The sequence below is a fragment of the Xenopus laevis genome, chromosome 9_10L, assembly GCF_017654675.1.
Source record: "Xenopus laevis strain J_2021 chromosome 9_10L, Xenopus_laevis_v10.1, whole genome shotgun sequence".
NCBI lineage: Eukaryota > Metazoa > Chordata > Amphibia > Anura > Pipidae > Xenopus > Xenopus laevis.
This window is the reverse complement of record NC_054387.1, coordinates 102820055-102847560: the sequence shown is the minus strand read 5'-3', so window position 1 is coordinate 102847560 and position 27506 is coordinate 102820055. Positions and strand designations below refer to the sequence as shown.

The following is a 27506-nucleotide window of genomic DNA, read 5'->3' as shown; positions in this document are numbered from 1 at the left end:
GAGGTTCATTGATCTCAGCTTTGCTTCATGTCATGTGTCACAACCATTATCCAGGTTAACGTATAGCACCATACATCATATTTGGTTTGCCACAGGGCATATTTTTTTTTTTCCGCACAGCTCTAGTAGCAACAGTGCACTCTGTGTTTATATACCTCCCTGACCTTTCTCCCCCGTGCTCGGCATTGCTAATGAGCTCGATTGTTAGCACCATGTCATAGTTCCCAATGGGTTGTTGATATGCAAACAGGACATGTGTCAAGGTTAATATGTAGAAACTGCTCGCTGTTAATGCCTCTCTCTAGAAATGTGTGAACCTGGATTTAATTTCACATTAGTTGCCAAAATTAGGTGGCCGGGTCAGCAAGTCAAGGACTCATTAGAGAGAAAAAGTTGACAAATAATAAAATGATTAATTAAAGGGGAAGTTTTTAATAAAAACAGCATTATCGCCAAGACTGCACTACAATAGGGGGCATGCCTTTCACCTAGGTGAAATGTGCATAACAATGAAAAAGAATACAAACTGTGCAGCTGTCTGTGGCTGTTACTAACAGATTTCTCACTCATACTGTACTTTATTCCAGATTCTACAATTGGCTTTCTGTCATGCATAGGAGAAAACTTAGAGCAGAACTAAACCTTAAAAACAAATATTCAAAGTCGGGAGGTCCGGGGCCCACTGGGATTGCCAGCTCAGGGACCCCTGCCCCAGTCTTGTCTCATCCAGAGGCCACAGCCCTCCCCCAACTCTCATACCTTATTACTGCTGTCCATTTGCAGCCGCAATCACAGGGAGGTCAGGAGGAGCGAGGTGAGCACCCCGTTTTCAGCAGGGGAGCCAAAGAGTGGGTGTGGGTGGTCGGGGCTAACTATGTCTTTTCCTAGTGTCCCATCAGCTCTCTCTGACCCGGCTTATATTGGGTATAATTGTCCTTTTATTCCATACTGAACTTACTTTATTAACCTTAAGTTTCAGAATCTTTATAAAAAGCAAGCACAGGAGCTCACCATCTTGGATTTTGTTAGGAGTGTCAGTGACACTGCACATGCTCAGTGTGGTCTGGGCAGATAAGCCTAGGGGTCGCTCCAAATCATGAAGCAGAAAATAAGGTTCACATTTCATAGAAGCTGATTTTACAGGGCAGATTAATAAATTATTAAATTCTGCTGCTAACTGCACTGATGTTTTGGTTGCCATGTAACAAGAATCTAAAACAATTATCAATCAGCTATTATTGTGACCTTTATATTTTATATATACACAATATATTGTGAGGGGGTCCCTAAGCTCAGACAACTGACATCAGCCCAGATCCTGAGCAGTGAAGCAGCAAAAAAAGATGGTGGGCAACTGGGGCATTTTAAGGGGCACAGATCTTCACTGCTAAAGGGCTGAGGTTGTTTTCGGCTGGTACAGAATATCCAAACATAATGTGCAGCGTTCCTAGCCTATTTCTTTGTTACGCTTTAGTTCTCCTTTAACACGGCTGCTTTTCATAATTATACCCAGAACCATGTGTATCTTTTACAAATGTATAATTCATACTTGATTGGCTCTCCTAGCTTCTCTGAGTATCTCTCATACATTCAGTCTTTTGTACACCTCCATAAAGATGGCCATACTGTACATGTCGAAATAAAATTATTTTTCCATGGGATAGCCCCAAGTGTGCAACTGCCCTAAACCAGAGGCCAAAATTCATATAAATCCATGTTAATTTTGCTATATGAAAAGCAGCACTTGGATAGAACTTGCTTTATCTTATGCTGAAATAACAGTAGAAAAGGGGGAAAAAAACAAACACGGCTTTCCTTAGTTATCCGCAGCCTATTTTATCACTGAGAAAGACATGCAAATCGTTATTACAATGTGACACATAAAACCTCACTGCACTGGCAGTACTGCTCCCCTGCTGCTTTCTGTGTATTTATAAACATGTTATGGATTTAAATGCAGCCGACATGCTCACCTACATCAAGTGATTGTGCTTTATGTGATGGATACTGTTATACAATATATGATCAACCAGTGACATTAGCAACAATTTCACCACCAAGTGTTTTTATACACGAGTGCCTCATTCTAAAACAGGATGAAATCAGACAAGAAAATCCACCCTTTATATCCCATCTCAGAAACCAGTTTACTCTGCTACAGAATTTCATAACCATCTCTGTAGCATCAGCTGTTATGAATGATGCAACTACATTTTCCTCTGGATGATTTCCAGTGACCTTTAAGCTTAGCTTCTCAACCTCTGGCCAGAGCTCACTGAGCATGTGCAGCATCACTGACGCTTGAAAAATTGCCTAACAAGATCCAAGATGGCGAGCTGCCGAGTGCAGCTTTAAATTTTGGACCATTACTGTTATAGGGCTGCTAAACCTTTCTGCTGGTAAGTTCAGCATATAAAATACAGCATTTCTAGCCATGTTCATTTTAGTATTTAGCTCTCCTTTAAGACAGCTACGTGACCCTTATATTTAGCTCTGCAAATACATAAACTGAATGGATGAACTACATTTTCGAGCCACATGGTGCCTATAAAGTTGCTGACTATACCTTAAAACTTGCAGAACACTTTGTGATGGACATAGATTTATAACTATGCTGGTCTATAGATCTTGACAATGTAATAACCCTTTCAGGCTGGCATTTTAACAACCTGTTCTGCCAGGGAACACCTATTCCAATGCAGCCAAATCCTACAAACTACAGGGAACTCTGTTAATTGATGCCGATTCCTGTGGCATCCAGCAAAGAAAGCATAGGCAGGGGGTTCTCATGGCTCATTTATAAACACTGGGCACATTTGCATCAGGGCAATAACCAATGAGATGTTTGCTTCCATTGTTCTACATACAGCTGGCTAAAAAATCGAATTACTGAATCTAACCAGTGTTTATAAATGTGCCACTTTTACATCAGAGTGGGAAATGGAGAATATCAGTCTGGGCTGCAAGACCCTGAAATGTCCTTGAGAATTGATGAATCCCCTAGTTCTCTGCTTTGGAGGTACAGCCTGGAAGGGGGTTACTACAGTTGAATCACCCAATGGTGCAAAACGCGTCAGTAGGGATTGGCTGACATGAGTTATGTAGACAGGGGGGGAGACACTAGAGAGTGCAGAAGGCATAAAACCAATTGTACCTTGGGACTCACTGCACAGGCTGTTAAAACGTTGGTTAATCTTTTGCTTTATTTCTATTTCCTTTTTTCATTTATGTGGTTGACACAACCTACCACTTTCTCCACTGTGCAGGGCGCTTAATAATACACCACCCACTACTGACACCAGAAAACCATGCTGTACTCTTATTATGCAAATCTGTGCTTTTACCCTTTTTTCTGAACCAATAATGTGAATGCATGTTTTGTTATAAAAAAAAAAAAAGGAAAAATTCTAAATAAAGAGTTAAAAAAAACAATAATACCCAGCATAATCATGTTCTACATTTATACAAGCAAGACAGAATGGGCACTTTGAAAAATGAAATTTGCTGAATGTTTCAGATTTTTAAGAGCAAACAGTTGTGCAGTTGTCAGCAGCAGCGGCAGCATTTCGCTCACAAACGAGGGCTGTTACAGATGCATAAAGGCGCCACATGTCACATTTGTACATAAAGCTCAGACAGGAATTACCAGGTATTCATAATTCAGCAGGTGAACGGTACCGGCAGCAAGGAAAATACAAAGGATGCTTGTGTGTTGTAACAAGTGCCGACTGTGTGGGGCTTTGCCATCATCATGCACTTAAGCTTTGGAATGTGTTATAGACGCACATGGGGGAGCCCCCTTGGTTTTCTCCCTATTTGCATCTCTTAGTTTCTTTATTTGTGGATTATAAAAGCCTTTACAGATAATGGTACAGCATGCCCATTCATACAAAAAAAAAAGCAACTGCCATCTCACTGGCCACTTGAACTACTAGAGATGTGGGAGATTTTCGGTTTGAGGTTAGTTATCATGCATCATTTCCTGAACATGCAAGCTTAGGGGAACTGCATTTGATCTTGATTTAAGTTCCACTGCTCTCGCAGCCACTATGTACTGACCTTTATCTCCAAACTAATTTAAAAGATGATTCAGAGTTTCCAAATGACCTGCAGCTGAATCGAAAGAAAAGAGTGGAAACATTGCGGAGACACATTTTTCACTTGGGTGACTTTGCTAACTCAAGAAAAAAAAAATAGGAACGTTGCAAGATAAAATATATCAGTGTGTGGGCTCATATTAGAAAAGATCACTGACCCCCATCTCATGTGGGGAGCTAAAAGCATATGTACAGTACAGTACAGTACACAATGAGATGCAAGCCAGTAGGATGCCTGACTAGGGTTGTCATCTGTCCAGTTTTGACCCGACAACTCAGTTTTCAGAAGGGCAGTCCGGGTCAAATCCGCTTGCCCGGTTTTCATATTTTGGAAAATCAAGCAGGATTCCCTAAGATTGATGAAATGATTGACCAATCACTATTCGCCACATCAAAGCCACGCCCACCAACCCACCCTCACCATGTCATCAACCCGCCCGCAATGTCACTGTCCTGCTGCTGTGACATCATCCTCCTGCTCTCGCCCAGAATTACCGGTGGGGAAAGGCAGCAACCCTATGCCTGACGAATGTTACAACCAGGGGCGATCCTGGCCCCTCTGCCGCCTGAGGCAGCAGCAGTTGCTGCTGCCCCCCTCCCCCAGAAATTCGCTCTTAAAGTACCAGGAGCAGCATTTTTGCTGCCCCTGGTACCTAGTGGGGCGCTGCTGCCTGAGGCGACAGCCTCAACTCGCCTCATTGGCGGAGCACCCCTGGTTACAACACATTGATATCAAGTCAGTTTCCCTAAATTCATTCTTGTAACAGTGTAATCTGGGGTGCTGGGAGTTGTAGCCAGAAGGTTGGAAAATATCTATTACAGTCCAGGGAAATAAATCAATTTTTCTTTCTCTTAATGAACTGATATCTAAGCTTTACACATACAGTAGGGCTAATTTACATCTGCAAGTGCACTAAGTTTTTCCAGTAATGCAGAGTTTTCCGCCCTGAATTCCAGCATCCGATTCTTTAGACACAAGGTTTTTTTCCTGCACCTACTGACGTGTGACACTAAGGGGACCCTGGAGCTACCGCCTGTCTGGAGGTGTCAATATCACCAGGGTTCCTCTGCGTTCCTTTGTAACAGGAGGCAGGAATTCCACTCACCATGTAGCCTGGGAAATGTCTAAAGTCTGTACAATGATTTTTTCCTTGTCTAGAACTTGTAAGACCACATGAATGAAAGAAATCCCTCCCCACAATCTCCCTGTTAATCGTTGTTCCACATTCCATGCCACAAAATAAAGAGTGATTATAGTTATCTTTATATTTGTATTCAAAGTGCAGGCCAAAGTGAACATCGTTTTTTCTTCCATTAAGAAAATACATTTTAACATTACAGACTAGCTTGGATTAACTTGAACTTGACTGACAAACATAAACCACATATATATCGTTTTGGTATTAAGATCGAGCAGAGCAGACTGGAGCTTAAAGGTGGTTGCAGATTAATGGTTTGGATAAAGCCTAACTTTTTGCTTGTTGTTACTCAATGCAAGTTTAAAGTAAAAGTATCACAGCCAAACAGTGACTGACAAAAATCGAATTCTTCTCAGAATTGCCAAGCAAGTAGAGCAGGGGGTTTAAGAATAAGCCTTATGCTAAACAGCCAGCTATCATAAATGCATTAACTCCCTCTCATTTGCTATTTGTCCCAGGTAGACCCAACTCTTGGTTGTCTGACCTGATGTTTCTACACCAGCAAGAGTCTTACTTGAACAAGTATGGGATCTGTTATCCAGAATGCTCGGAACCTGTGCTTTTCCAAAGAATGGATCTTTATGTACTTTGGATATTTATACCTTAAGTCTAGAAAATACCTGAAGTCTAGAAAATCATGTAAACATTAAATAAACCCAATTGGCTGGTTTTGCTTCCAATAAGGATAAATGATATCCTAGTTAGCATCAAGTACAAGGTACTGTTTTATTATTACAGAGAAAACCAAAATCATTTTAAAAAATGTGGATTATTTGTATAAAATGAAGTCTAAGGCTATGGGCACGCAGCCCATCAACCTGCGTATTTTTGCAGCCTGCGAGAAGTAGATCTGCTCAGTGCCCCTGCTCCATGGATCTGAATCCCAGCAGGATGACAACAGTCAGAGTCTTCGGGGGATGGCCTTTCCATAATTCTGAGATTTCTGGATAACGGGTTTCCGGGTTAATGGATCCCATACCTGTATGTGGATTAAAGAACCTATTTTTTTAATGATAATTGGTTACGGGAAGTCATATAGTGATTATTATTTATGCCTAATATCGCATGGCAGGTTTGTGTGGGACAAAGATACAAAACAATGCAGAGATGCCAGTATAGAATGTCCATGTGGGAATTTTACAATAGGCACATGCAGTAAATAGAAGGGTCTAAAACTTTCTCATTGAAATAAACCTTTATATTATATCCTTCAGCACAAGTAAAAACTGCAGGGTTAATAGGAGACATCATAATCCCACATGGAGGGGAACACAGATGGACAGAGGGGGTGCATATACAACAGAGAAGATATATTCAGATATAAAGAGGTATTGCTCTGCAAGATGTATCTTACTAGTTATTCGTGGCTCTTGTGTATGATGCTGTATATATATAAGAAATAAGGTATCCTCTATTGGAAAACAAAAAGATATTGGATGAAACCAAGGATTTCTAAAACCATGTAAAGACACAAGCTCTGCATGCTAGATCACATTTAATATGGGGTTAAAAGACTGCTTGCATTTATGGATTCAAGTCCAAACTAGGTGCTTATGTACTGTAGATCCTACCACTAATATTTTATTATACAAAATGACAAAAGAAATTGAACACTAAAAAATAGCTTTTCTTGGCTGGGCCTGCCACACTTGGCTACTCGGGCTGCAATAGCCAACCTAACTAAAATATATTCTGCAACACACTTTAGGGATTGGATTTCTATTAAACCAGTCTGTACAGGCAGAGCACCATGTACTGGGGAGACGGAGATACTGAACAAATGTAAATTATAGGAAACTGCTTGAAATATAAAATGACTCTAGTTCTGTATTACTATGCACAAACGCAGCCTCAAGGTGAATGTTGCCTTCCCGACGTAAATGCATCGTTGCCAACTCAAACTGGGTACATAATCAATGGCAACCGCATTTGGGATAATGGATTAAATAAATAGTTCACAAGACAGCCGATAGGGAGGGTCACTGTATAAAAAATTGATATTCAAAGGGAAATGAACCTTCATTATCATGGAGATCTAAGTAATTAATTAAGCACTGTTATTTGCTTTTCATGATCTGGCTCACTCCAGCCTGAAAATCAAAATGACATGGTTGCTAGGGTCACTGATTCCTATACTACATTATCCCTTGGCTTCTTTCAGTAATATGACTATGCAATAATAGGCAGATACCTAACAGTATAAAGCAGAGGTGTTTGTATTATTAGTATTATTTATTTATATAGCGCCAGCATATTTCACAGCCCTGTACCATTTCCTCCAACTTATTTTTGCCAATGGTGATATGTTAGGAGGTGCGGAAAACAGAAAATAATATTGATTACCAAGAGAAGTCCCCTTAGCTTGGAATGACTGTTACACATAGAAGTGCTGTACCCAGTTGGATTACAGTACCCCCTAGGGTTTATTGTGTTATACAGTTTATCCTTGTGGTCAAAAACTTTGCAGACCCTCACTAAAGCGAAAACCGTGACGTCATTTTGTTACTTTGCCGATTTACTAACGGGTGCTGGCGTAAATTCGCTAGCGAAGTGGACCTACTATAGCGCTACTTCACACCCTTATGCCGCTTGAAGTTGCACTATGGGACGTAACTATGCTAATTCAAACTTGTGCATTTTACTGAACGTTACCTCTTGCGCCAGACCTGCCTTCCCCACCTCAGACCAGGCGAAGTGCAATAGAGTATTTAGGGCTTGCTTCAAAAAAAGTTGAAACTTTTTCTAAGTCCCAAAAAATGCTGGCGTCTTTTACTTTTTAAACGGTGATATGCTGAAAAAGTTTGTAAATGTTTTTGGGGGTACCCTCCTTCCCCCCTACATTTCCTAACATATGGCACCTAAACTATACACTGGGCACATGTATAGGGCAAAATAACAACTCTATTTCATTTTATGAAGCTTTCCCAGGCTTGTGTAGTGTAATGTATTTGCTGCTACATATACGTCCATTATACTTTAACTTGGCGCCGTATGCAAATTAGGCATCACTAGCGTAACTTCGATTTGCTTGATGAAGTAACGCTAGCGCAACTTCCCTACCTTTCGCCTCCCTGAGCGCAACTTCAGATTTTAGTGAATTAGCTGGCGAAATTTCGTCTGGCGAAATGCGGCTAAGCCAACGCTGGCAAAACTTCAAAGGTAAGTAAATTTACCCCCTTAGCTCATAACAATGTTTAAGATAACTGCTGTTGTTCCAGGGATACTGAAGAGAATATATATCCATTCATCCCCAAATGTAATTGTAATTGTCTGTCATTAAATACTGCTGTGCTGTTTGCTGCCTCTTACATAAGTGTTCCAGTGTTAACAAAACTATCATACTTCCTGTACATGTTCCCTTTGTTTCTGTTTTCTTTACAGGTCAGCTGCCCTCTGTTAAGTGCTTACTTAAATCTGTTACCTTACATAAATAAAGGGCAGACTGAGGGTGGCTCTGTGGCTCGTGGTCAATTGATTATTAGAAGTCATATAATACAAGCTGAAATCAGAACAAACATTTAAAACTGGGAAACAAAACTTCACAATGTTTTTTTTTGTCCATGTAAAATCACTTAGCTTTATAAAACTTATTGATAAGATTTAAATAATAGGCCACACAGAGTGATTGCTCCCTTGATTCTCTAAATAAGAAGTGAACTTTTCACAATGCCAAGTTTGCTCTAGTTCTAGTAACTCTTGGCAATTAATCAGTGTGTAACATTTATTGGTCTGGTGCTTGCAAGCAAACATCTCATTCATTGCATTAGCTTCAGAGACCAAGTAAAAACATTACATTACAGGTATCCTCATGTTAAAGGGCCACTGTAGCTTCAAATTTGTTGCAGCACTTTGCTTAAAGTAATACTGACTCTAAAAATGTTTTTTTTTAAATATTAATCTACATTAAAAGTTGCCTATAGGTCATGTTGATCGTTTTTTGCGGATATATCTGCTTTTGTAAGTAATTGTCACTTGAAGTTCCTAAACCTGACTGATTTGTCAATCTGACTGTTTTGTAAATCTGACTGTCCCTTCTTAACCTGTCAATTACAGTCTCTAATGCTAACGGACTACTGCTGCACAAATATGGCAGCCCCCTCATAGAGGAACATGGGGGTAAGAAAAGTAATGTAAAAATCATCAGGCAAATACTTTTATGGCAAAATTATAAATGGCATTCAAAGACAATGTTATGATAGATAATAAAAAAGCTTATTTTCTGATGTCAGTATCTCTTTAACAGGCTTGATTACCTTTACATTTCGGCCCATTATCTCAGAATCCTTCAGAAGGAACATGTGTGTATGAGAAAAATAATAAATAAAAAAGAAATATAATAAAAAAATGATGGCATAGCGGCCCTGTAAAGAGGCAGAAATACCAAAATACATGAATAAAGCTCTTACATTTACAGAATTTGATTAATATTACAAGACTATTTTCCGTGCATAGGTAACTTGTATTGTAGATTACTGGAAATGGCATGTGGTCGGCAAGGTCAGAGTTATTTTTATTCCCAGATTACTTACAGAAACAAAAACAGCTTCCTTCTTCAGTAAATAATAACCTCTCTGCTCTTTGGATTACAGGTCTTTTCCTAGCATAAAAATACTGTCACCAGCAAAATCAGTGTACTGGATCTACTTCAGCAAATTTACAAACATCTGGCTGGAGTACTTTTGACCAGTCCGTGGGGTTGCTACTTTTGGGATCCTAAAATACCAGCAGGGCATGCTGGGTGTACTGGTGATGTAGGAGGTGCAGAACAGTGACATAAGAAAGGAGGAGGAGCAATGCCATAAAGGAGCAGAGAGGTGAGATCAATGGGCAGACCATTTGGTAGATTCTGGGGTGGGGGAATCAGGATGGAGAAGGTCAGACTGAGCAGTAATTAAGGCAGATCAGAGGGTATTACAAATTTACTGACAAGTACATTGCCAGTAAATTTGTAATTATGGCCTTGGCTGCTATTGTACCTTCTAGGTCTGCAGATGGACACAGGGTGGAGACCTTGCTTCTGACTATGTGAACACACTGAAGCATGATATTGTTGTAGTTAGGCTGGGCTGTCAAGCGTAGGGGCACATTAGGTGACTCATAAGCTGCCGAAACATGAAATGACGTCAGTAGTAGGCAGCAAGGTTATATTTCACTCACAGAAGTGTGCCTGCTTAGGTACATAGAAAATGCATTTCAATTCTGGCTGAATATGTTGTTGCAGTATAAGGAAAGAGAACTGTAGCTTTTCTAGGTTATAAAACCATAAGATACAACTTAACATATTTTTATGACTGTCTGGACTATACAAAAGGGAACATTTCGCAGCCATTCAACTATTTTATTTTAAATGCTAGTCCTTTTAATGGAGCTGAAAAGTTATTTTTTCCTGTCTAAAAGCGATCTACAAACACCTATGAAAATCATGTTTTCTGTTTATTCCCAATAAACATTGTACTGTTATGCACTGATGGGGAGAGACGATAACTATTACAGGTATGAGATCCGTTTGCAGGAAGCCAGTTATCCAGAAAGCTCTGAATTACGAAAAGGTAATCTCCCATAGACATGATTTTATCCAAATAATCCAAATTTCTTTAAAAAAAAATATTAATAAAACAGTACCTTGTACTTGATCCCAACTAAGATATTATTAATCCTTATTGGAAACAAAACTGGCCTATTGGGTTTATTTAATGTTTACATGATTTTCTAGGTATGAAGATCCAAATTACGGAAAGATCTCCAGTTTGCATCTTAAGCAATCTAGTAACTAGGGTCCAAATTACCCTAGCAACCATGCATTGATTTGAATCATCAAATCAAAATAATCAGGCACTCTCCTATATGAATCGGAGACGGCCTGAATAGAAAAATCTGTAATAAAAAGTAACAATAATAATACATTTGTAGCCTTACAGGGCATTTGTTTTTTAGAAGGGAGTCAGTGATTCCCATTTGAAAACTGCAAAGAGACAGAAGAAAAAGTCAAATAACTATAAAAAATAAATAATGAAAACCAATTGAAAAGTTGCTTAGAATTGACCATTCCATAACATAACAAAAATTACATTAAAGGCATTAAAGTCAGCAAAGATATTTTCAAACTAAAATATCAAGCTGGACTTTTGGTTGAATTTTACCCTACCTGGCCTTCAAGCTAAGCTCCCCCTGCCATTGTTTCAGGTACTCCCAAGGGGGCTATGCCCAATATGAAGTACATTCAGAATATTTTCTATACGTAGCAAGAGAACTCTAAATTGGTTGCAGTGAATAACACAATAAGTATATAAAAAATAGCGATAACATTCATGTGGCTTGCAGTAATACATAAATAGAGCATTCCAAAGCTGCAGCTCCCCAAAAAATGTAATGTGCACAATGAATAAAATTCAATTCTACCCATTTCCAGATTCTAAACCTGAATTTTCAGAAGGGTTTATCGCGTGATTCTACCTTTCCATGTAATTCTTAGCCATGTCAGGACATATTGTAGTACAGTTGTATTATAGTGGGAAAAAGAAACAATATAATTGTATCTGGCACTTTACCTCCTCCCCACTAAATGTGTTGCCATAAGAGCTGGCACTTGAGCCAAAAAGCCCAGTTACTCAAAATCAGTAGTTTACACCCAAACCCATTGCTAACCCTGCCAATGAAAAGCATAAAAGTTAAAAGTATAAAAGCAGGGATCATGATAAGGGGACATGGCCTGCGTGGATCAGGGATGTGATCGGGACATTGCTAGGGGCAGAGACAAATGCTCCCAGATTCCTTTAGATCTGTGTTGGAATCTGTGATACAGTAAAAGCAGCTTTTTAGGAAAGGCAAATTAACTCCTGCTGATAAAATATAGTTTAGATAAAAAAATAGGTTAGACTACAGTACAACTGTATTTATTTATCTCTTATTTACATAGTGCCAATGCATTTATACAAATGATACATCAGTCCCTGACTCAGTCGCACTTACAGTCTAAAGTCCCTATCACATTCACTCACACTAATCAGGAGGCAATTAACTTGCCTTTATGTTTTTGGAGTATGGGAGGACACTGGAGTACCTAGGGGAACCCCTGCAGACACATGATGAACATACAAACTCCTTGGCTGGGATTGAACCATGTACCCCAGTGCTACAAGGCAGAAGTACTACTCACTCAGCCACTGTGCAATACACACTAACAGCCATATCTCTTTAAGGTATTATAGCCTTTACATTGCATATGCCTGGTGTGGTGTATTAACAAATCTCTTATAAGAACAAGCAAACAGCTTGTTCCCTTGGCGCTATTCATGCCGGACCATGCTGCTATCTTAATGCTCTTGATATTGTTTTAGTTTTGGTTATTCCTAATTAGTGGATTCACAGTAAATTTACTACAACAGAAAAAGTCTATAGAGCATCAAATTGATGTGGTGTTTAGTCTGCAAAAGCATTCCCTCTTAAATGCCAGGGCGAGACTGTTTATGGCTTTTCATAACATTTCTGCCATGTCGGCTAATGGATTAAATGTCTGCAGATAAATGCGAGCAGAGAACGTGACTAAAATATATCACATTAGAAAGAAGATGGAACAAAACTCAGTAACCTTTGTAGACTGACTTTTGTAAATTCATGCAGCTGTACTGAAGCTGGCATAAAATTAAAAGGGATATAAACCCCAAAATCAAAATGCTGTAAAATGGAAGAAATGATCATTTTAGGGTGGTTCATCTTCAAGTTAACTTTTCATTTGTTATAGAATGGACAATTCTAATCAACTTTCAATTGTTCTTCATTAGACATTTTATTTATAGTTTATTATAGTTTACTATTTGTCTTCTTCTTCTTCTGACTCTTTCCAACTTTCAAATGGGGGTCACTGACCCCATCTAAAAATGAAGTGCTCTTTAAGGTTACAAATGTATTATTTTTCTTACTCATCTTTCGTTCAGACCCTCTCCTATTCCTGTTCTAGTCTCTTATTCAAATCAATGCATTGCTGCTAGGGTAATTTGGACCCTAGCAACTAGATTGCTGACATTACAAACTGGAGAGCTGCTGATTAAAAAGCTAAATAACCCAAAAAACACAAAAAAATTAAAACCAATTGCAAATTGTCAAAGGATATCACTCTCTAGATCATACTAAAAGTTGTCGCAACCCCTTTAACAGCTTTTCGATACACATTGATTACAAATTATGAATTTAAAGTTCTCGCTAACTGAGTACCACTATATTTGCACAAAATTGTATACTTCAGCTTTTGTTGACCCCAGACCATATTGGCTATATTCAATTCTATACAGGTTCGGACAGGCCTGCTGGGGTCCCGGGAAAAAACCCGGTGGGCCCCAGCCTTGATGAGCCCCTAGCACAATAATAATTTTTTTACTATACAGTCCATGTTTGACAAGCGGATAATGGGCCCCACTAAAATCAGAAGTAATCCGGTAAACGATTGCCAATGGGCCCACTGCCCGCACCCCTTACTCTGCTTCCGCCTATTGATAGATCACGGATCCGATCGCATGGCCCACCACCTGCCTGCAGTTCAACGTAGCTCTCACTTCAGCATGCGTCAGAAGAGAACAAGCAGGCAGCTCAAAGAACAGCAATAGAGCTGCATCGTCGAATCACATACTCGGTTATTTGAATATCCCGTCCACATTTTGTGGGTCCTGAAGACGAGGTGTGGGAAGGATTTCTTTACGTTGGGTTTTATCTAAAGTTGAGAAACGTGGATGGCTGCTTTCCAGATTTCACCCCCCCCACCTTGCCATCCTTCTATGAATTCTGGGGATATTTATACATGAAATTGCCACTGTGCCATGCTGCTATGAATTCTGGGAGTATTATACATGAAATTTGAAATTGTAATCTTTTAGCACGTATAGTTTTCACTTTATTTCCCCTACTTCTGACTCAAACCACTTCCTGGTTGCTAGGGTAATTTAGACCCTAGCAACCTGGTTGCTGCTGAAATGTCAAACTGGAGAGTTGAACAAGATATATTAATTTAATATTGTTACGCTCATTCCTGTTTTTTTTTAAAATAAAAATGTTAATTTTGATATTTATTTGTGGGCATTCTTGTTTACTGTAGGGCTGTGGGCTTATTTCCTGGTGGGCCCCAGGCACCCCAGTCCGACACTGATTCTATATACACTTGGGGGCACATTTACTTAGTTCAAGTGAAGGAATAGAATAAAAAAAACTTCAAATTTCGAATGATTTTTTTGGCTACTTCGACCATCGAATTGGCTACTTCAACCTTCGACTTCGAATGGAACGATTCAAACTAAAAATCGTTCAACTATTCGACCATTCGATAGTCGAAGTACTGTCTCTTTAAAAAAAATTTCGACCCCCTACTTCGCCAAGTAAAACCTACTGAACCTCAATATTTGCCTATGGGGAAGGTTCCCCATAGGTTTCTAACAATTTTTTGGTCAAAGGAAAATCGTTCGATCGATGGATTAAAATCCTTTGATTCGTTCGATTTGAAGGATTTAATCGTTCGATCGAAGGATTTAATTGTTCGATTGAACGATTTTTCCTTCGATCGTTCGATCGAACAAATTGCGGTAAATCCTTCGACTTCGATATTCAAAGTCAAAGGATTTAACTTCGACAGTCGAATATCGAGGGTTAATTAACCCTCGATATTCGACCCTAAGTAAATGTGCCCCTAGGGGTCATCTTTGAAGTGCAGTGTGCAAAGTCCATTTTTGGGTGCCAATTGCTATGTCTATAACTATTAATTAAATCAAATGGGGTCACTGACCCCATGTAAAAAAAGGTTACAGAATTATTGTTATTGCTACTTTTTTACTTATCGTGCTGTTGAGGCCCTCCCTTATTCATATTCCAGTCTCTTAAAAAAAAAAGCTAAAATTAAAAACTCAAAAACCACAAATAAAAAATGAAAACCAACTGCAAATTGTCTTAAAATATCACTCTCTACATCATACTAATAGTTAAGGTGAACAACCCCTTTAAACTCCTAAATTTGGTCAGAACAAGCAAACATTTATATTTATTATTCCTTTCCTTCTCCTTTAATAACCGGCAGCATTTGTTTGAAGGAAATATTTGTCACGGCAGCTCCAGAGCATGGAACAGCTTTCGCTCTGTGCTTTCAATATTTTATCTAATCATGTTTATCTCTAGATATCTCACACCAGACTGTTTTCTTGGCAAAGAAGGAAAAAAACAATAGGAAAATAAATAAAAAGAAATAGATTTGCAGAAGGTAATTCCTATCAATAAGAGCAGATGTGACTGCCTCAGTAAGACTTTATGACAAGCACCCTCCATGGAATTGTTTATCATGATTGATGTCCACATTTAGCGTCTGTGTAGCTTTGAACTAGTGTGCATCTGTAGCTAAATGCAAGGGAATTACATAGAGGATGACATCTCAGTGCAAGCCACAGCTCTTTACACAAACATAATAAATGAATCTGTTAACCTAATGCGTAAATATTTAACGTTCAAGCATCATCAGGAAACAGACCGCAGATCTTTTCTTCTCTACCATGAGACATTATAAGAACCGGCACGACACCTGGATGATGTTTACCTACAATGGAGATAAACGGCATCGCTGGGAAATTGTGTGGCATTCACAAGCCAAGTTTAACAGCCTGAACCAGTGGGTGTAAGGGTAAGGCCAGACAAGGAGATTCGGGGAGGTTTTGCGCTGTAGCCTATGGGGAAAAAACAATGAGGCAGTTCTTGGAGATAGTCGCGCAAAAGACGTGGCGATAAGTCGCAAGGCGACAAAACCTCCCCGAATCTCCTCGTCTGGCCTTAACCTAAGGCTCATAACGCCTTATCTGGAATGTAACTTTTTTAAAGATAAGTAAAATACAAGGTAAAAATAAAAACTGGGTAAATAGATAGGTTGTAGCCAGAACACTACTTCCTGCTTTCCACTGATTGGTTACCAGGCAGTAACCAATCAGTGACTTGAGGGGGGGCCACATGGGTCATAACGGTTGCTTTTGAATCTGAGCTGCATGCTGAGGATTAATTGCAAACTCACTTAACAGTTATGTCTCATGTGGCCCCCCTTCAAGTCGCTGACTAACTCAGAGTTAGAGAGCTGAAAAGCAGGAAGTTGTGTTCTGGCTATTATGTTACACATCCAGTCATTCCAGCCTTTATACATTACATTTTTGGCTAACTAACTATATTAGAAACATGTTTTATTTTGCACAGCCTATCTATTTACCCAATTTTTAATTTTACACTGAACTGTTCCTGCAAGGCCCAAAGTTAGGGTCTGATTTAACAAAGGTTTTCTTTTTTACCTCGAATGAACTGAAATGACCTTGAAACTCAAATGGTATCTTACTCAAAAAACTCTAATGGCAAAAACCTGATTCTGTGAGTACCTGAAAAGCAACCTGAAAACTCAAACTGATTTAGCCCAAAAGTTTTCAGGCAAAACCCTACGAAAAAAACTCGAACATCAAGCAGGCTGTTAACCTCTCCAAATGGTTCCAGGGACCTCTGCCATTGACTTCTACAGCACCTCAACAGGATTTAGGTGGTGTATTTGCGTATTCGAGCTATTTCCAGGGTGGAGGTATAATAAATCTCTAATATTCAATTTTTTTTATTTTTAAAAACTTGATCGATTTGAGGTTTTTTTTTAACCTGAAAATGTGAGTTTTGACCAAAAATTTAAATTCGAATACTATATTCGTGGAAAAAACAACTCAAACCTCAGGTGCAGATTTATCAAGGTTTGAATTTCGAAGTGAAAAAAACGTTGAAATTCGACCGTCGAAAAGGGTAGTCCGACATTCGAAGACGAAGTCGAAGGATTTTTAAGATCGTACTTCGACTTCTCAAAACGTATATATAGGTTCTAGGAGGTCCCCATAGACTAACATAGTAATTTGGCAGGTTTAAGGTGGCGAAGTGTCGAAGTCAAACTTTTTTAAAGAGACAGTACTTAGATTTTCAAGTTCGAATCGAAGTCGAATTTGGCCTATTCAATGGTCGAAGCATCCAAAAATTACTTCGAAATTCGAAGTTTTTGGAATTCGAAAATTCACTTCGACCCTTCGTAAATGTGCCCCTTAGTGTTTGTGCTTGGAGCAGATTATGGTATGAGAGTTTGTTTCACATTTCAGGTCTACTGTATCACACACTAGCACTTATGAAAGTTCTATAGGACATTAAGGCATCCTTTTTAATAGCTACAGCTCACACCGTGAAAATAAACACTGCGAATTGCCTTCTGGTCACAAAAATTGCAATTCCTGTGGGCATACGGTCGGTTCGGAAAAACTGGAACATTTCCTAGAACATAAATATAATAATTGGCTTTATAATAACCTGGAAACCTCAAAGCTCTTCGATAATTCAGTCGGATTTCTATTAGGTAGCATCCTCCTCTTGCTTCTCTTTAAAAATGCTTCTCTTTAAAAATGAGGTTAAAGTTCTCCATTCTGACAGCCCATAAAGTACTTGTTTAAAGAGCAATGCAATGTGCTTTTGTTGCACAGGCATTGTTGTAACATTTATACCATTCTCTGAACTCCCCTGAAACATTAACTTAGATGGCAGAGCACTGCGGGAAATTTTTTCAGTCTGTAGAGCAAAGACTCATTTAGTTTTTTCCCCGGAAACCTTTAGAACAAAACATATGTACAGAAATATTCTTTATGTGAATGTTCCAATGTGTCCGACATGAAAAAAAATACAACAAATAGCACATGAAAATATAAGCCATAGATTATCATTGAACATGATATAGTTTTAGATTGTAGATAGGATATAGATATATTCTAGGATATGGAGAATATGGAAAAACCTCACCTTCCAGAGGACACAGCCTTGTTACTTTCTCTGGCATGAGCTTCCCCTGCTTATGTTGGCAATAGACCTCTGCAATTTCTTGCCGACACTGTTTGGACTTGGCCCGTGAAAGTGCTGATATTGCCTCTTTGCCAGTTATCTCACATTTGGGAGGTAGCTCGTACTTTATTTCAGGGGAGCTGCTGCCACTTTTCTTGGTGTGGTGCGACTTGGAGCTTTTATACGAATCCTTCAGATTGCTGCTGCTGGTGTTCTTGGAAGCGTTGCCAACATACTGCAACACCTCATTGGAAGTTTTGCCCAGCAGAGAGTTTTCTTTTACCTTCCCCTCTAAGGCGAGCTTTCTCTTGATATGTTCTTTCTGCTTACTAACAGGCTTCTTCATTAGCTCTGTTTGGTACTTGTGCCGCTGAGTCCTTGGGGCAAAATTACTGTTGTCAATGTTCTCAAAGTCTTTAGGGACGGAGTTTTCGTTGTTGCTGTCTGTCCGCTGTTTCTCTTTGGGCCGGTGAGAAAAATAGCCATTCTGCAAGTAGGAAAAAGAAAATATGAAACGTTAAGAGAGAGAGAAACGCAAAGGCATCTGCTGCCTTCTCACGGTGCATGCATTACACTGCTGATTTAAATGTTAATACTCTGCTGAGTAATAGGATCATAATTAGTGTTTTCTTTCTGAAGTTGATTCTTAAATAGCAATGGAGTATTAGGAGGTAGAAAACCCACAAATAAATCTCTCTCTTTAAAGAGATGATATAAACAGAGTTTGGGACCTTTATAGTGTCAGTTATATGCTCATAAACCAGTCACTTAGTAGCAATGTAAATGTATGTGTTTGGCCCATAAGCAGTGCTGTACTTTCTAAAGTCTTTCTCTCCTTCTTTTATCCAGGTGAAGCTTCAACATCTGTCTCCAACCTGCCTCTGGCATGTATTTCTCTGTATTCTTTGTATTAAGTATAGAGTTAATGACAAAGATTTTTTATTTTCTGCTTGCTTCTGAATGAACATATTCTGTAGACTTTGGCAGTTGCGCATTTAGTAATAAAATATCCTGAGATTAATTTAGCACATCACCCAACTCTACTAAAGCCCACGTTATTACATTTAAGGGTAAATCAACCCTATTTATTTAACCCGTGGGATAAAGTGGAACACAGATGTGAGCCAGGCCTGATCCTCAATATCAGTGCCAAACCTCTCACATATGAATGGAAGAAATCCCACAAACAATGTAGAAATAAACATCAAGTGTAAGCCTTCCCAGAGGAGTACAAGATAAAGTATATTTTAAAAGCAACAAGATGACCAACTTCATATTTAAACCCTTGGTTTTGGAATGAGATGTTGGACAGACAGGTGTCCACATACTTTTGGCCATGCTAGTGCACTTACTGAGAATTCCTTACTCAGTTTGTTTCCAGGAAAAAAACAAAAACCTTTGGCCATTTCCAAGCTAAAACTGCAGCAATTGTTGTGTAAGAAATAGCCTCCAAAAGAGTTCCCGAAAATGGTTTCCTTGTGGTAAGAAAGGAAAACCTCTGGTCTCGTTTATTTACAACCACTGTATATAATTATGTTTAAACTTCTGAAGTTAAATCTGCAAAGGGGACAATTTCATGAAACATTCAGTGTGGAACATTCAGAAGATTTTCTTGGAATGCGACTGACACTATTTTTGTTTTGTTCACCCATATAATGTGCTGGGTCGATTTAGTTGGAATACTGCTGTTAAAACTTTACTAGGATTTCTAGTTAAGTTTGGGAACACCAAATTCATAACCAGTGTCACCATGCCTCAGGTACTTCTCACCAAAATGACCAACTATATGAACTCTACCTGTTGTACCACAATATTCCTCATAATCCATGTGTGTAACCTTTTTGTCTAACACAGCAGCAGGGAGATGTTTTAAGGTACGGACCCCGGCTTTATCAGACCCAGGCACTCAACTGATACAAAACAAGACAAGAACTGAAATGAACAAGGTATATAAATGATGTACAAGGCCAGTATAATTGAAATACATATTATTAATGTCATCTATATACCAAAACACATCCATGGAAACAAGCCTGACTTTTTATCCTGTTCCACAAAACGGACAACATAAAAGAAACCTGCATGCCATTCAACATGTGTTAGGCAGAAAACCGGCCTCGATAAAGGTCAAATGAAATATAAAAAGAGTTCCTGTCATTTGCAGGCAAAAGAAATAAATGACATGCCATGGATTCAGTAATGGAGGTTACTCAGGTTTATTCTATGTACAGCAATTCTCAGAGGGTTCTAATGCTAGCGACAAACTAAACAAATGTGCATGGCTAAGAATTGGGTGAGGAATATTTAAATCAAGGCAAAATGAAAGCATAATGGAAGTATTATTGTGGCTTCTTGCATTGGCATGATGCTGGACACACTGTCCATTCCAAAAACGGCTCAGGATTAAATGTATTAAGCCAAGTAACGAGTTATGCTTAATGATACTGAGTAAAAAAAATTGTTTCTGAGCAATTATCTTTTTTAATGGAATGTTGTGACATTTAGCAACAGGGAGAGGAGAGAAAGGTCGAAGACAGGGATAAAAAGCTGAGAGCACAGAAATTCGCTGAAGAAATGATAGAAAAGGAAACCTTGACTGTAAAAACATTATTGAGAGTGTAACTAATTGCTGATGAAGAAGATGCAGCTCAGTAGTAATGCAGTCACATTGTGTGGCTGAGATACCACACCACCACCAAAAAAATTTCTATGCTTAATGTCAGCCTGCTATAAAGGGGGTTTCTACCCATAGCACAAGCTTGCAGCACTGTGAACTGGGAGGAAGCACATAGAAGTCCAATATCCTGCCCCTAACTTTTATGTAATGGCAGATGGACAGGACCGTTTGGTTTTACTCCAGACAGCGCTTTGCTCTTCACCTCAAGATGGACTTTAAATGCAGAGCACAGCAAGGCCCCTATAAAGGGTGCGATTTAGTGGCAATTAGTGCTCTTGCACTTGCATCTGGTGCCTTTCTGAATGACTTTTATTGAGTTATGTACATTACTATAATGTATATAATATACATTATGTACATTATTCAATTATATATACCAACAACCATGATGTTGGTCTGCCTGGCACTACCCAAATCAAGGCCTCCCACACAGCTGAAATGGGCTCCTTGACTATGGTGATGAATATTGTAAACATTCTCAGGTCTCGGTCAGCAGCAGCTTAATTAAATTTTTTTAGACCAGCCTAAATGCCCTTTCCTCAAGCACTCCATAGATTTGCTATAAAAAACCATATATAAATATAGCTGTATTTTTAGAATAACAACATGCCTGTTGCACCACACTCCATCATAAACATCCCTTCCTTTGTCATTTAACCAACAAAAGAAAGCTGCAGTGTCAGGGAGGAAGCAGAATGTGCCAAGGACAATATTGGGCAGAGGGAAGGACACTTGTAAAAAGCATTTCTTTTTATGGTAATGAAATAAAAGACAGGACAGTCCGTAAACAAAGCACTATGACTGTTTTAAAACAGTCATATGGTATCTAAAAACCATACCTTAAATTCAGCTGTATAGCTAGATACAGATTCACTCACAGACAGGTTTATGGTTAAGACCGCTTTAACACTTTTATTATGATTGAGGTTGCAGATAAAGGGGCATGGTTTGCCATGGCTCTCTCTCTCTATACTTGGGAGGATTTTCCAAGCATATTGTAAAGAGTAAAAATAGAGCAACTCCTAGCTTCACTCTTTTATAAATATACATCTAAAAATCCTATACAAGAGAACACTTCGCCTCGGATAAACTGTCATGAATTCTATTTCCACTCTGGGTACAGGTTACATCATTGCACAAAATGTTGACTTTCAGCGAAATATGAGAGAGAAAAGAAAGAATCCTTTTGAAGTCATCTGAATGAGGATTACTAAGGAGGCACTTCTCTCCACTTAGCAGCAATTAAACAAACTGATTAATCTCACAGGTAATTCCGTGCAAATGCATGCAAAGCAATAAAACACAGAGAGAATATGATTTGATCTCAGAACTAATATTCTGATGCCACATCCCTGCCACTTCACGGATGCTTTTATGTCTAAATTGGATATTGGACCAATATTATAGACACCAACAACTATGAAGCTGGGGACTTTTTGACATAAAATAAAGTCTCGCTCAAAGATAGTTGATGGTTCTTTATGTTCTTTACACAGCAAAATAAATCTCATCATTAGCATCCCATAAGATGTTTTCTCATGGAGATCAAATCTGGAAGGAAGTTGACCAAAATGAATTTGGTGCTTAGCTAGCTCCTGCTGCATGGTTAAATCAAATGGCTTATGCTATGGACTCTTCCTAAACTTAGTATGCAAAAACTGCTTTTCAGTCAAACTAATAATAGCCCTATCACCTGGAGAGATACTTTGTATATATTAGGGATGCACCGAATCCTCGAGCCTGGCCAAACTAAATCCAAATCCTTAAAATCATGACTTTTTGTCACACAAAGAGAAAGTAAAGAAATTTTTAACTGCTCGCTGCATGCACGGTTCTCTTTCACCCTACCCCAATTTGCAGATACAAACTAAGATTAGTTTGGTATTGGTCTAAATCTTTCACAACGGATTTGGCTGAATCCCAAAACAGTTGATACGGTGCATCTCTAATATATATATCCAGATGAATAGCTGAAGAAGCAAAGAGCAGTGGAATAAGTGATACAAGAGGGGTGGAATTAGAGTTGCCACCTATCTGGTTTTGACCCAGACAGCCCAGTTTTTTGAAGTCACAACTGGCTGCTCAGTTATCCAAATTAGGAAAACTGGGAAGGATTTCCAGAGATTGACACAACGATCGGCCAATCGCCATGTCACAGCCCCAAAGTCACTGTCTTGCCCTGTCATGTCACTGCCCCGCCCCTGCTGCATCATGGCCGTGCCCCCACTGTGTCCTGGCCCCACACCCCTGCGTCATGGCCTCGGCTCCCCCGGATTTATTTTTGGAAAAAGGTGGCAACCCTAAGTGTAATACTAGGCAGAAGTTAAAACTTGATACTTTAACACTCTACTAATGTTTATCTGCCATGAAAGATTGAAAATGCATGAATCTCAATTCATTTCATGCTGGCTTCACATCAAAGTCCTGTGCAGATATGCCAGCCTTTCTAAATAAAATCTCAAACATACTGAAGATGCTAAATTATATGGAAACCAAGTGCGCAAAGGAAGATTTCTAATGACAATGTTAATAGCATGAGAAGTACTAGTGAACGTCTACTGTTAATGCACAAGGTCAGTGTTCACTATCTATTATACTTGTATTGGCCATGTTGTACTTGAGCGAGCGTTGGAGCCATTGCTTGACTTGAGAGGTATCAGTGCTATTTCATGCAGTATATGCCAAGTTTCATTATAAGGAACCAAGAATATAATATAGAACGTTGATATTTCATGTCATGCTGTTTACTGTAGTTGACGGGAGGGGTGATGTTTGTTATTGTATGGGAAATCTATTCTTCAAAAGCTTCAGAGCTATGCTCGGGATCTGGAAGCAATTTCCATACAAACCTTTCAGTTATGTTTACATCACATGAGAGTAAGATACCATCTATTTCCCATATTAGCTGCTTACTATGAAATTACATATATATAGCTCTTTTTATGTCATTTAAATGCTATTACGCATTTTATATTAAGCATATGCCAATAAATACATGTTACTGAAAACAATGTGTGTTGTTTTTAAATGTATCATTAAAAGCATATTGGTGGTACAAACATTATTAGTTTATATTTGTCAGTACCAGAAAGAGTAAAAAAAACAGTGGTTGCCATCAAAGAGACAGAAATAAGAGTCAAAGAAACAGTAGTTGCCATCACAACACACGGTTGTTTTTTCAGTCTTGGTCACAATTATGACAATATTAAGAAATTTCAATATATTCTTGTTCTGGACTAGACACTGCTTGTTTAGACCACAAACAATGAGAAAAATATTCTAGGATTCTTAACTTTTTATGCCATAGTGGTATACTGTATGTGGCACATATGGAATGTTAAGTTTCAGCAGAATTCTTGGTTTATAAGAGTCAATGAAGGCAAATTCAGAAAATGATTTGTTTTACAAGTGCTGGGTAACTTGCTGGCCGTATACAAATAAATGCTGATGATTCTTATAATGGCTATCAATAATATAATTTTAGAAAATAATACATTAAAAAAAAACCTTTCTGGATAATATTTACTTGTATCGCCCAGTAAGACAAAATTCAAATTTGTTAATTTTAGACTTCTTTTTAAAAATTAAAATAGACTTGAAAGCTTAGTAAACTTGAATGTGTGTCAGAAAACAGTTGAATGTGGCAAATTCACATAATTTTAAATGGGTTGTCCTACTCTCAAAAAAATTGGAAAAATTCAGTTTGAAAACAAAAAAAGTGTTCAGCTTTTAGACGCAGAAGTTTTACATTCAAGTTTTTCTGACTTGATTAACTGACTTGACTCTAAAGTTTGAGTTCTGAAAACTCAGATTGAAATTCATGAATTTTAGCAACAAAACTTGAATCACGGCAAACTTTTGAATTGGAATGTTGATAAATCATCCCTTTAAGGTCTCTTGTTGCAGTGCTTGTTTTGAGTTATAATCACCTGCTTTTACTAACATTGTCTTTAGGATCTCTTGCAGTTATTTTTACAGGGATCAGACAGTACTGATTGGAAACTATAATGCAAATATTGCAGGATTTCAAATCTATATCTGATTATTATAATCAGTTTGATGAAACCTTTGTGTCGATGGCCATAAACACATGGGCAATCCCTGATCCCAAGGTTACAACTGCTCTGAGTTGTCTAGAAGAACAATGACCGATGGGTCAAAAAATACCAATAACTCTTTCTTGAGGAGCCAACATCTGCACAGAGCTCAGACATCAACTAATAGATGTGTGATTGATAGCTTTGACATTGCCATTGCTCACACCAGCAGAGCAAATCAGATTTGTCTTCAATCAGTAGCTAGCTGGTGAAATAAAACATTTCTCAAACTTTATATGACTCTAGATGTCTTCAAATTTCACTTGTCAATTGCTATACTGAACAACTCACTAGCTCCCATTTTTGTGAATACTTTGCAAATAGGAATATGCATAAGCTCCATTATGAGGCCTAAGGCACAAAGGGCAAGTGTCTGATGTTTTGCCAACCATGGCAGTTTTCAGGCATTTGTAGTCCGAAAAACACTGTTTTTTTAGGCAAACCTCATAATGGACACTGATTCAACATAATAGGATTGTGTTGGGGACGATTTAAACAAAATGTCCAAAATCGGCCCTGTGTCCACATGACTAAGAGAGTAGATGCTTGTTTTTGTAAGACATTAGAATTCTATTGGATTCCAAAAAGAAGCATATTCTGGCTACTTCACACTACCTCCCATGCTTAGCATTTTCTTTAAAGACACATGGACAGCCAACAGCTGTTACTGCTGAGATTATATCTTCTTGATGACATCTCTCAAAAATAATACATAAAGCTCTCTAAAACACTTAAGGGGAAGGCACAACACTAAACATTATCTATGATGAGATGCAAAGAAAGACTTTTTAAACTTCCAGAATCGTTTGATATAAAGTACATGTGTCTGCTCAGAAGGAACATGGCATATTGTGAGGAATTAGAATGAAATTGGAATGCAACAATGAATGATATGGTTTGGTCTGACAGATAGCACATATAAAATCTGAAATTAAACAAAAGAACCAATTAATATGCCATAAGACCCTTGGAGAACAAACAGTTTTGGCAAGTCTGGGCACGAACAGCGCCAAAGGGAGCAGATGGCGAAAAGACAGCAGATGTTAATGTAGTTTGCCTCTTCCATATGTTTTATTGTGCGGCTGTAATAAATAAGTTGTACTTTGAATATTTTACTGTTATACAAAGAGAAATAGAAGAGAATAAATTGCCACTTTATGTTTCTCTGTGCACAATTAATATTCTATCTTGTTTTATGGCAGAAAAATGTAATGTGACAGCTAAGTTGTATTATTAATAAGGATGTAATGTCCATGTATCCATGAGAGAAGTAGCGGTTTCATAGAAAAGATGCAAGACTCAAATGACCCAACGAGACTTACGGTAGCCACGCTGGTGAAACTGTGCATGACTTACTGTAGATATGAGAGAATGAAATAGAAATGGAGATTTTACTGTAGTCTATAGTCTAGTATAGTATAAAACGAGCACATTCAAAAGTAGTGTAGCATTGCCACAAGAAGCTCCCCCTTCTGTCTTCAGCCATGGTAGCTGTTAGTTCTTACATGTGATTAACACCACAAGAAGCTTGATATGATGCCAATAATAACGTACAAACTGTCTGCTTCTGTAGCAGGAGACAAGAGAGGTTGTCTCTAGCCATAAAAAAACATAGGACACCTAGGCCTTTTAGATTGGTTGGTAAGGGATCCCTCTCGCACTGGTCAAATGTTGTCCCCAAATCATGAACAGCTATGGGAGAAAGTCAGGCATATAATAGGAAGCATATAATACATTAGTCATGCACTTTTGTACTGTTTGCTAGGAATCCTTCTTTCATCCATCAACCTGTCAAAAATCCATCCAGGCTTTTTAATAAGTAAATATTTTACAATTTTTCCTGTAGGGCAAAAGTCTAATAGAATTCCTTCCCAATTGAACGTTGGCGTGGATTTAGATTCTGTGAAAATCCGCCATGCAATATCAAGCAGGAGACACAAAATGTTCATCAAGGTGCTCACAGGAAAAATAAAAAATTCAATTGATTATTCTTCCACATTATGTTACAATGATATTCCCTGTTCAGTACACTACCTTCTTCTTTAGTGCCTCAGATATATCTATGGCAGGCATCTACTTGTCGGCATACATACTAATACGGCATTAGCATTTGATATCTCAAAATGGATCTTTGAGCATGCTCGCATCAATGCCATTGGTGAAGATGATGACTGGATGAAAGCTGTCAAGTCTATGTATGACCAAGAAAGTTATTATATATTGTAACAGGCCATTTACTGAGCATTGAAATAAATCAGGTACAGATTAGGGATGTACCAAATCCACTATTTGGGATTCGGCTGAATCCCCGAATCCTTGGTGAAAGATTCGGCAGAATACCCAACCGAATCCTAATTTGCATATGGGTCAGGAAAGGAAAAAGTGCGAAAATTCTTCTTTTGTGACGAAAAGTCAAGTGATTTCCCTACTGGCCCCTAATTTACATATGCAAATTAGAATTTGGATTCAGTTTGGCCAGGCACAAGGATTTGCCCGAATCCGAATCCTGCTGAAAAAGGTGGAAACGTATTGCTTGCCATTCATTCACTTGGGTTACCCTAGCAATCACTACTAATTATCA

General features: G+C 38.5%; 1 protein-coding gene across 2 annotated transcripts in view; it reads right to left on the bottom strand.

Annotated features, from left to right (window-relative positions):
* Nucleotides 1-27506, bottom strand: part of xylt1.L (xylosyltransferase I L homeolog) — a 200711-nt gene that overhangs the window by 76044 nt on the left and 97161 nt on the right. For both annotated transcript variants that reach the window (XM_018234364.2, NM_001092465.1), the window contains 1 exon segment: nt 18113-18638. In XM_018234364.2, coding sequence (XP_018089853.1) covers nt 18113-18638 — 526 coding nt within the window.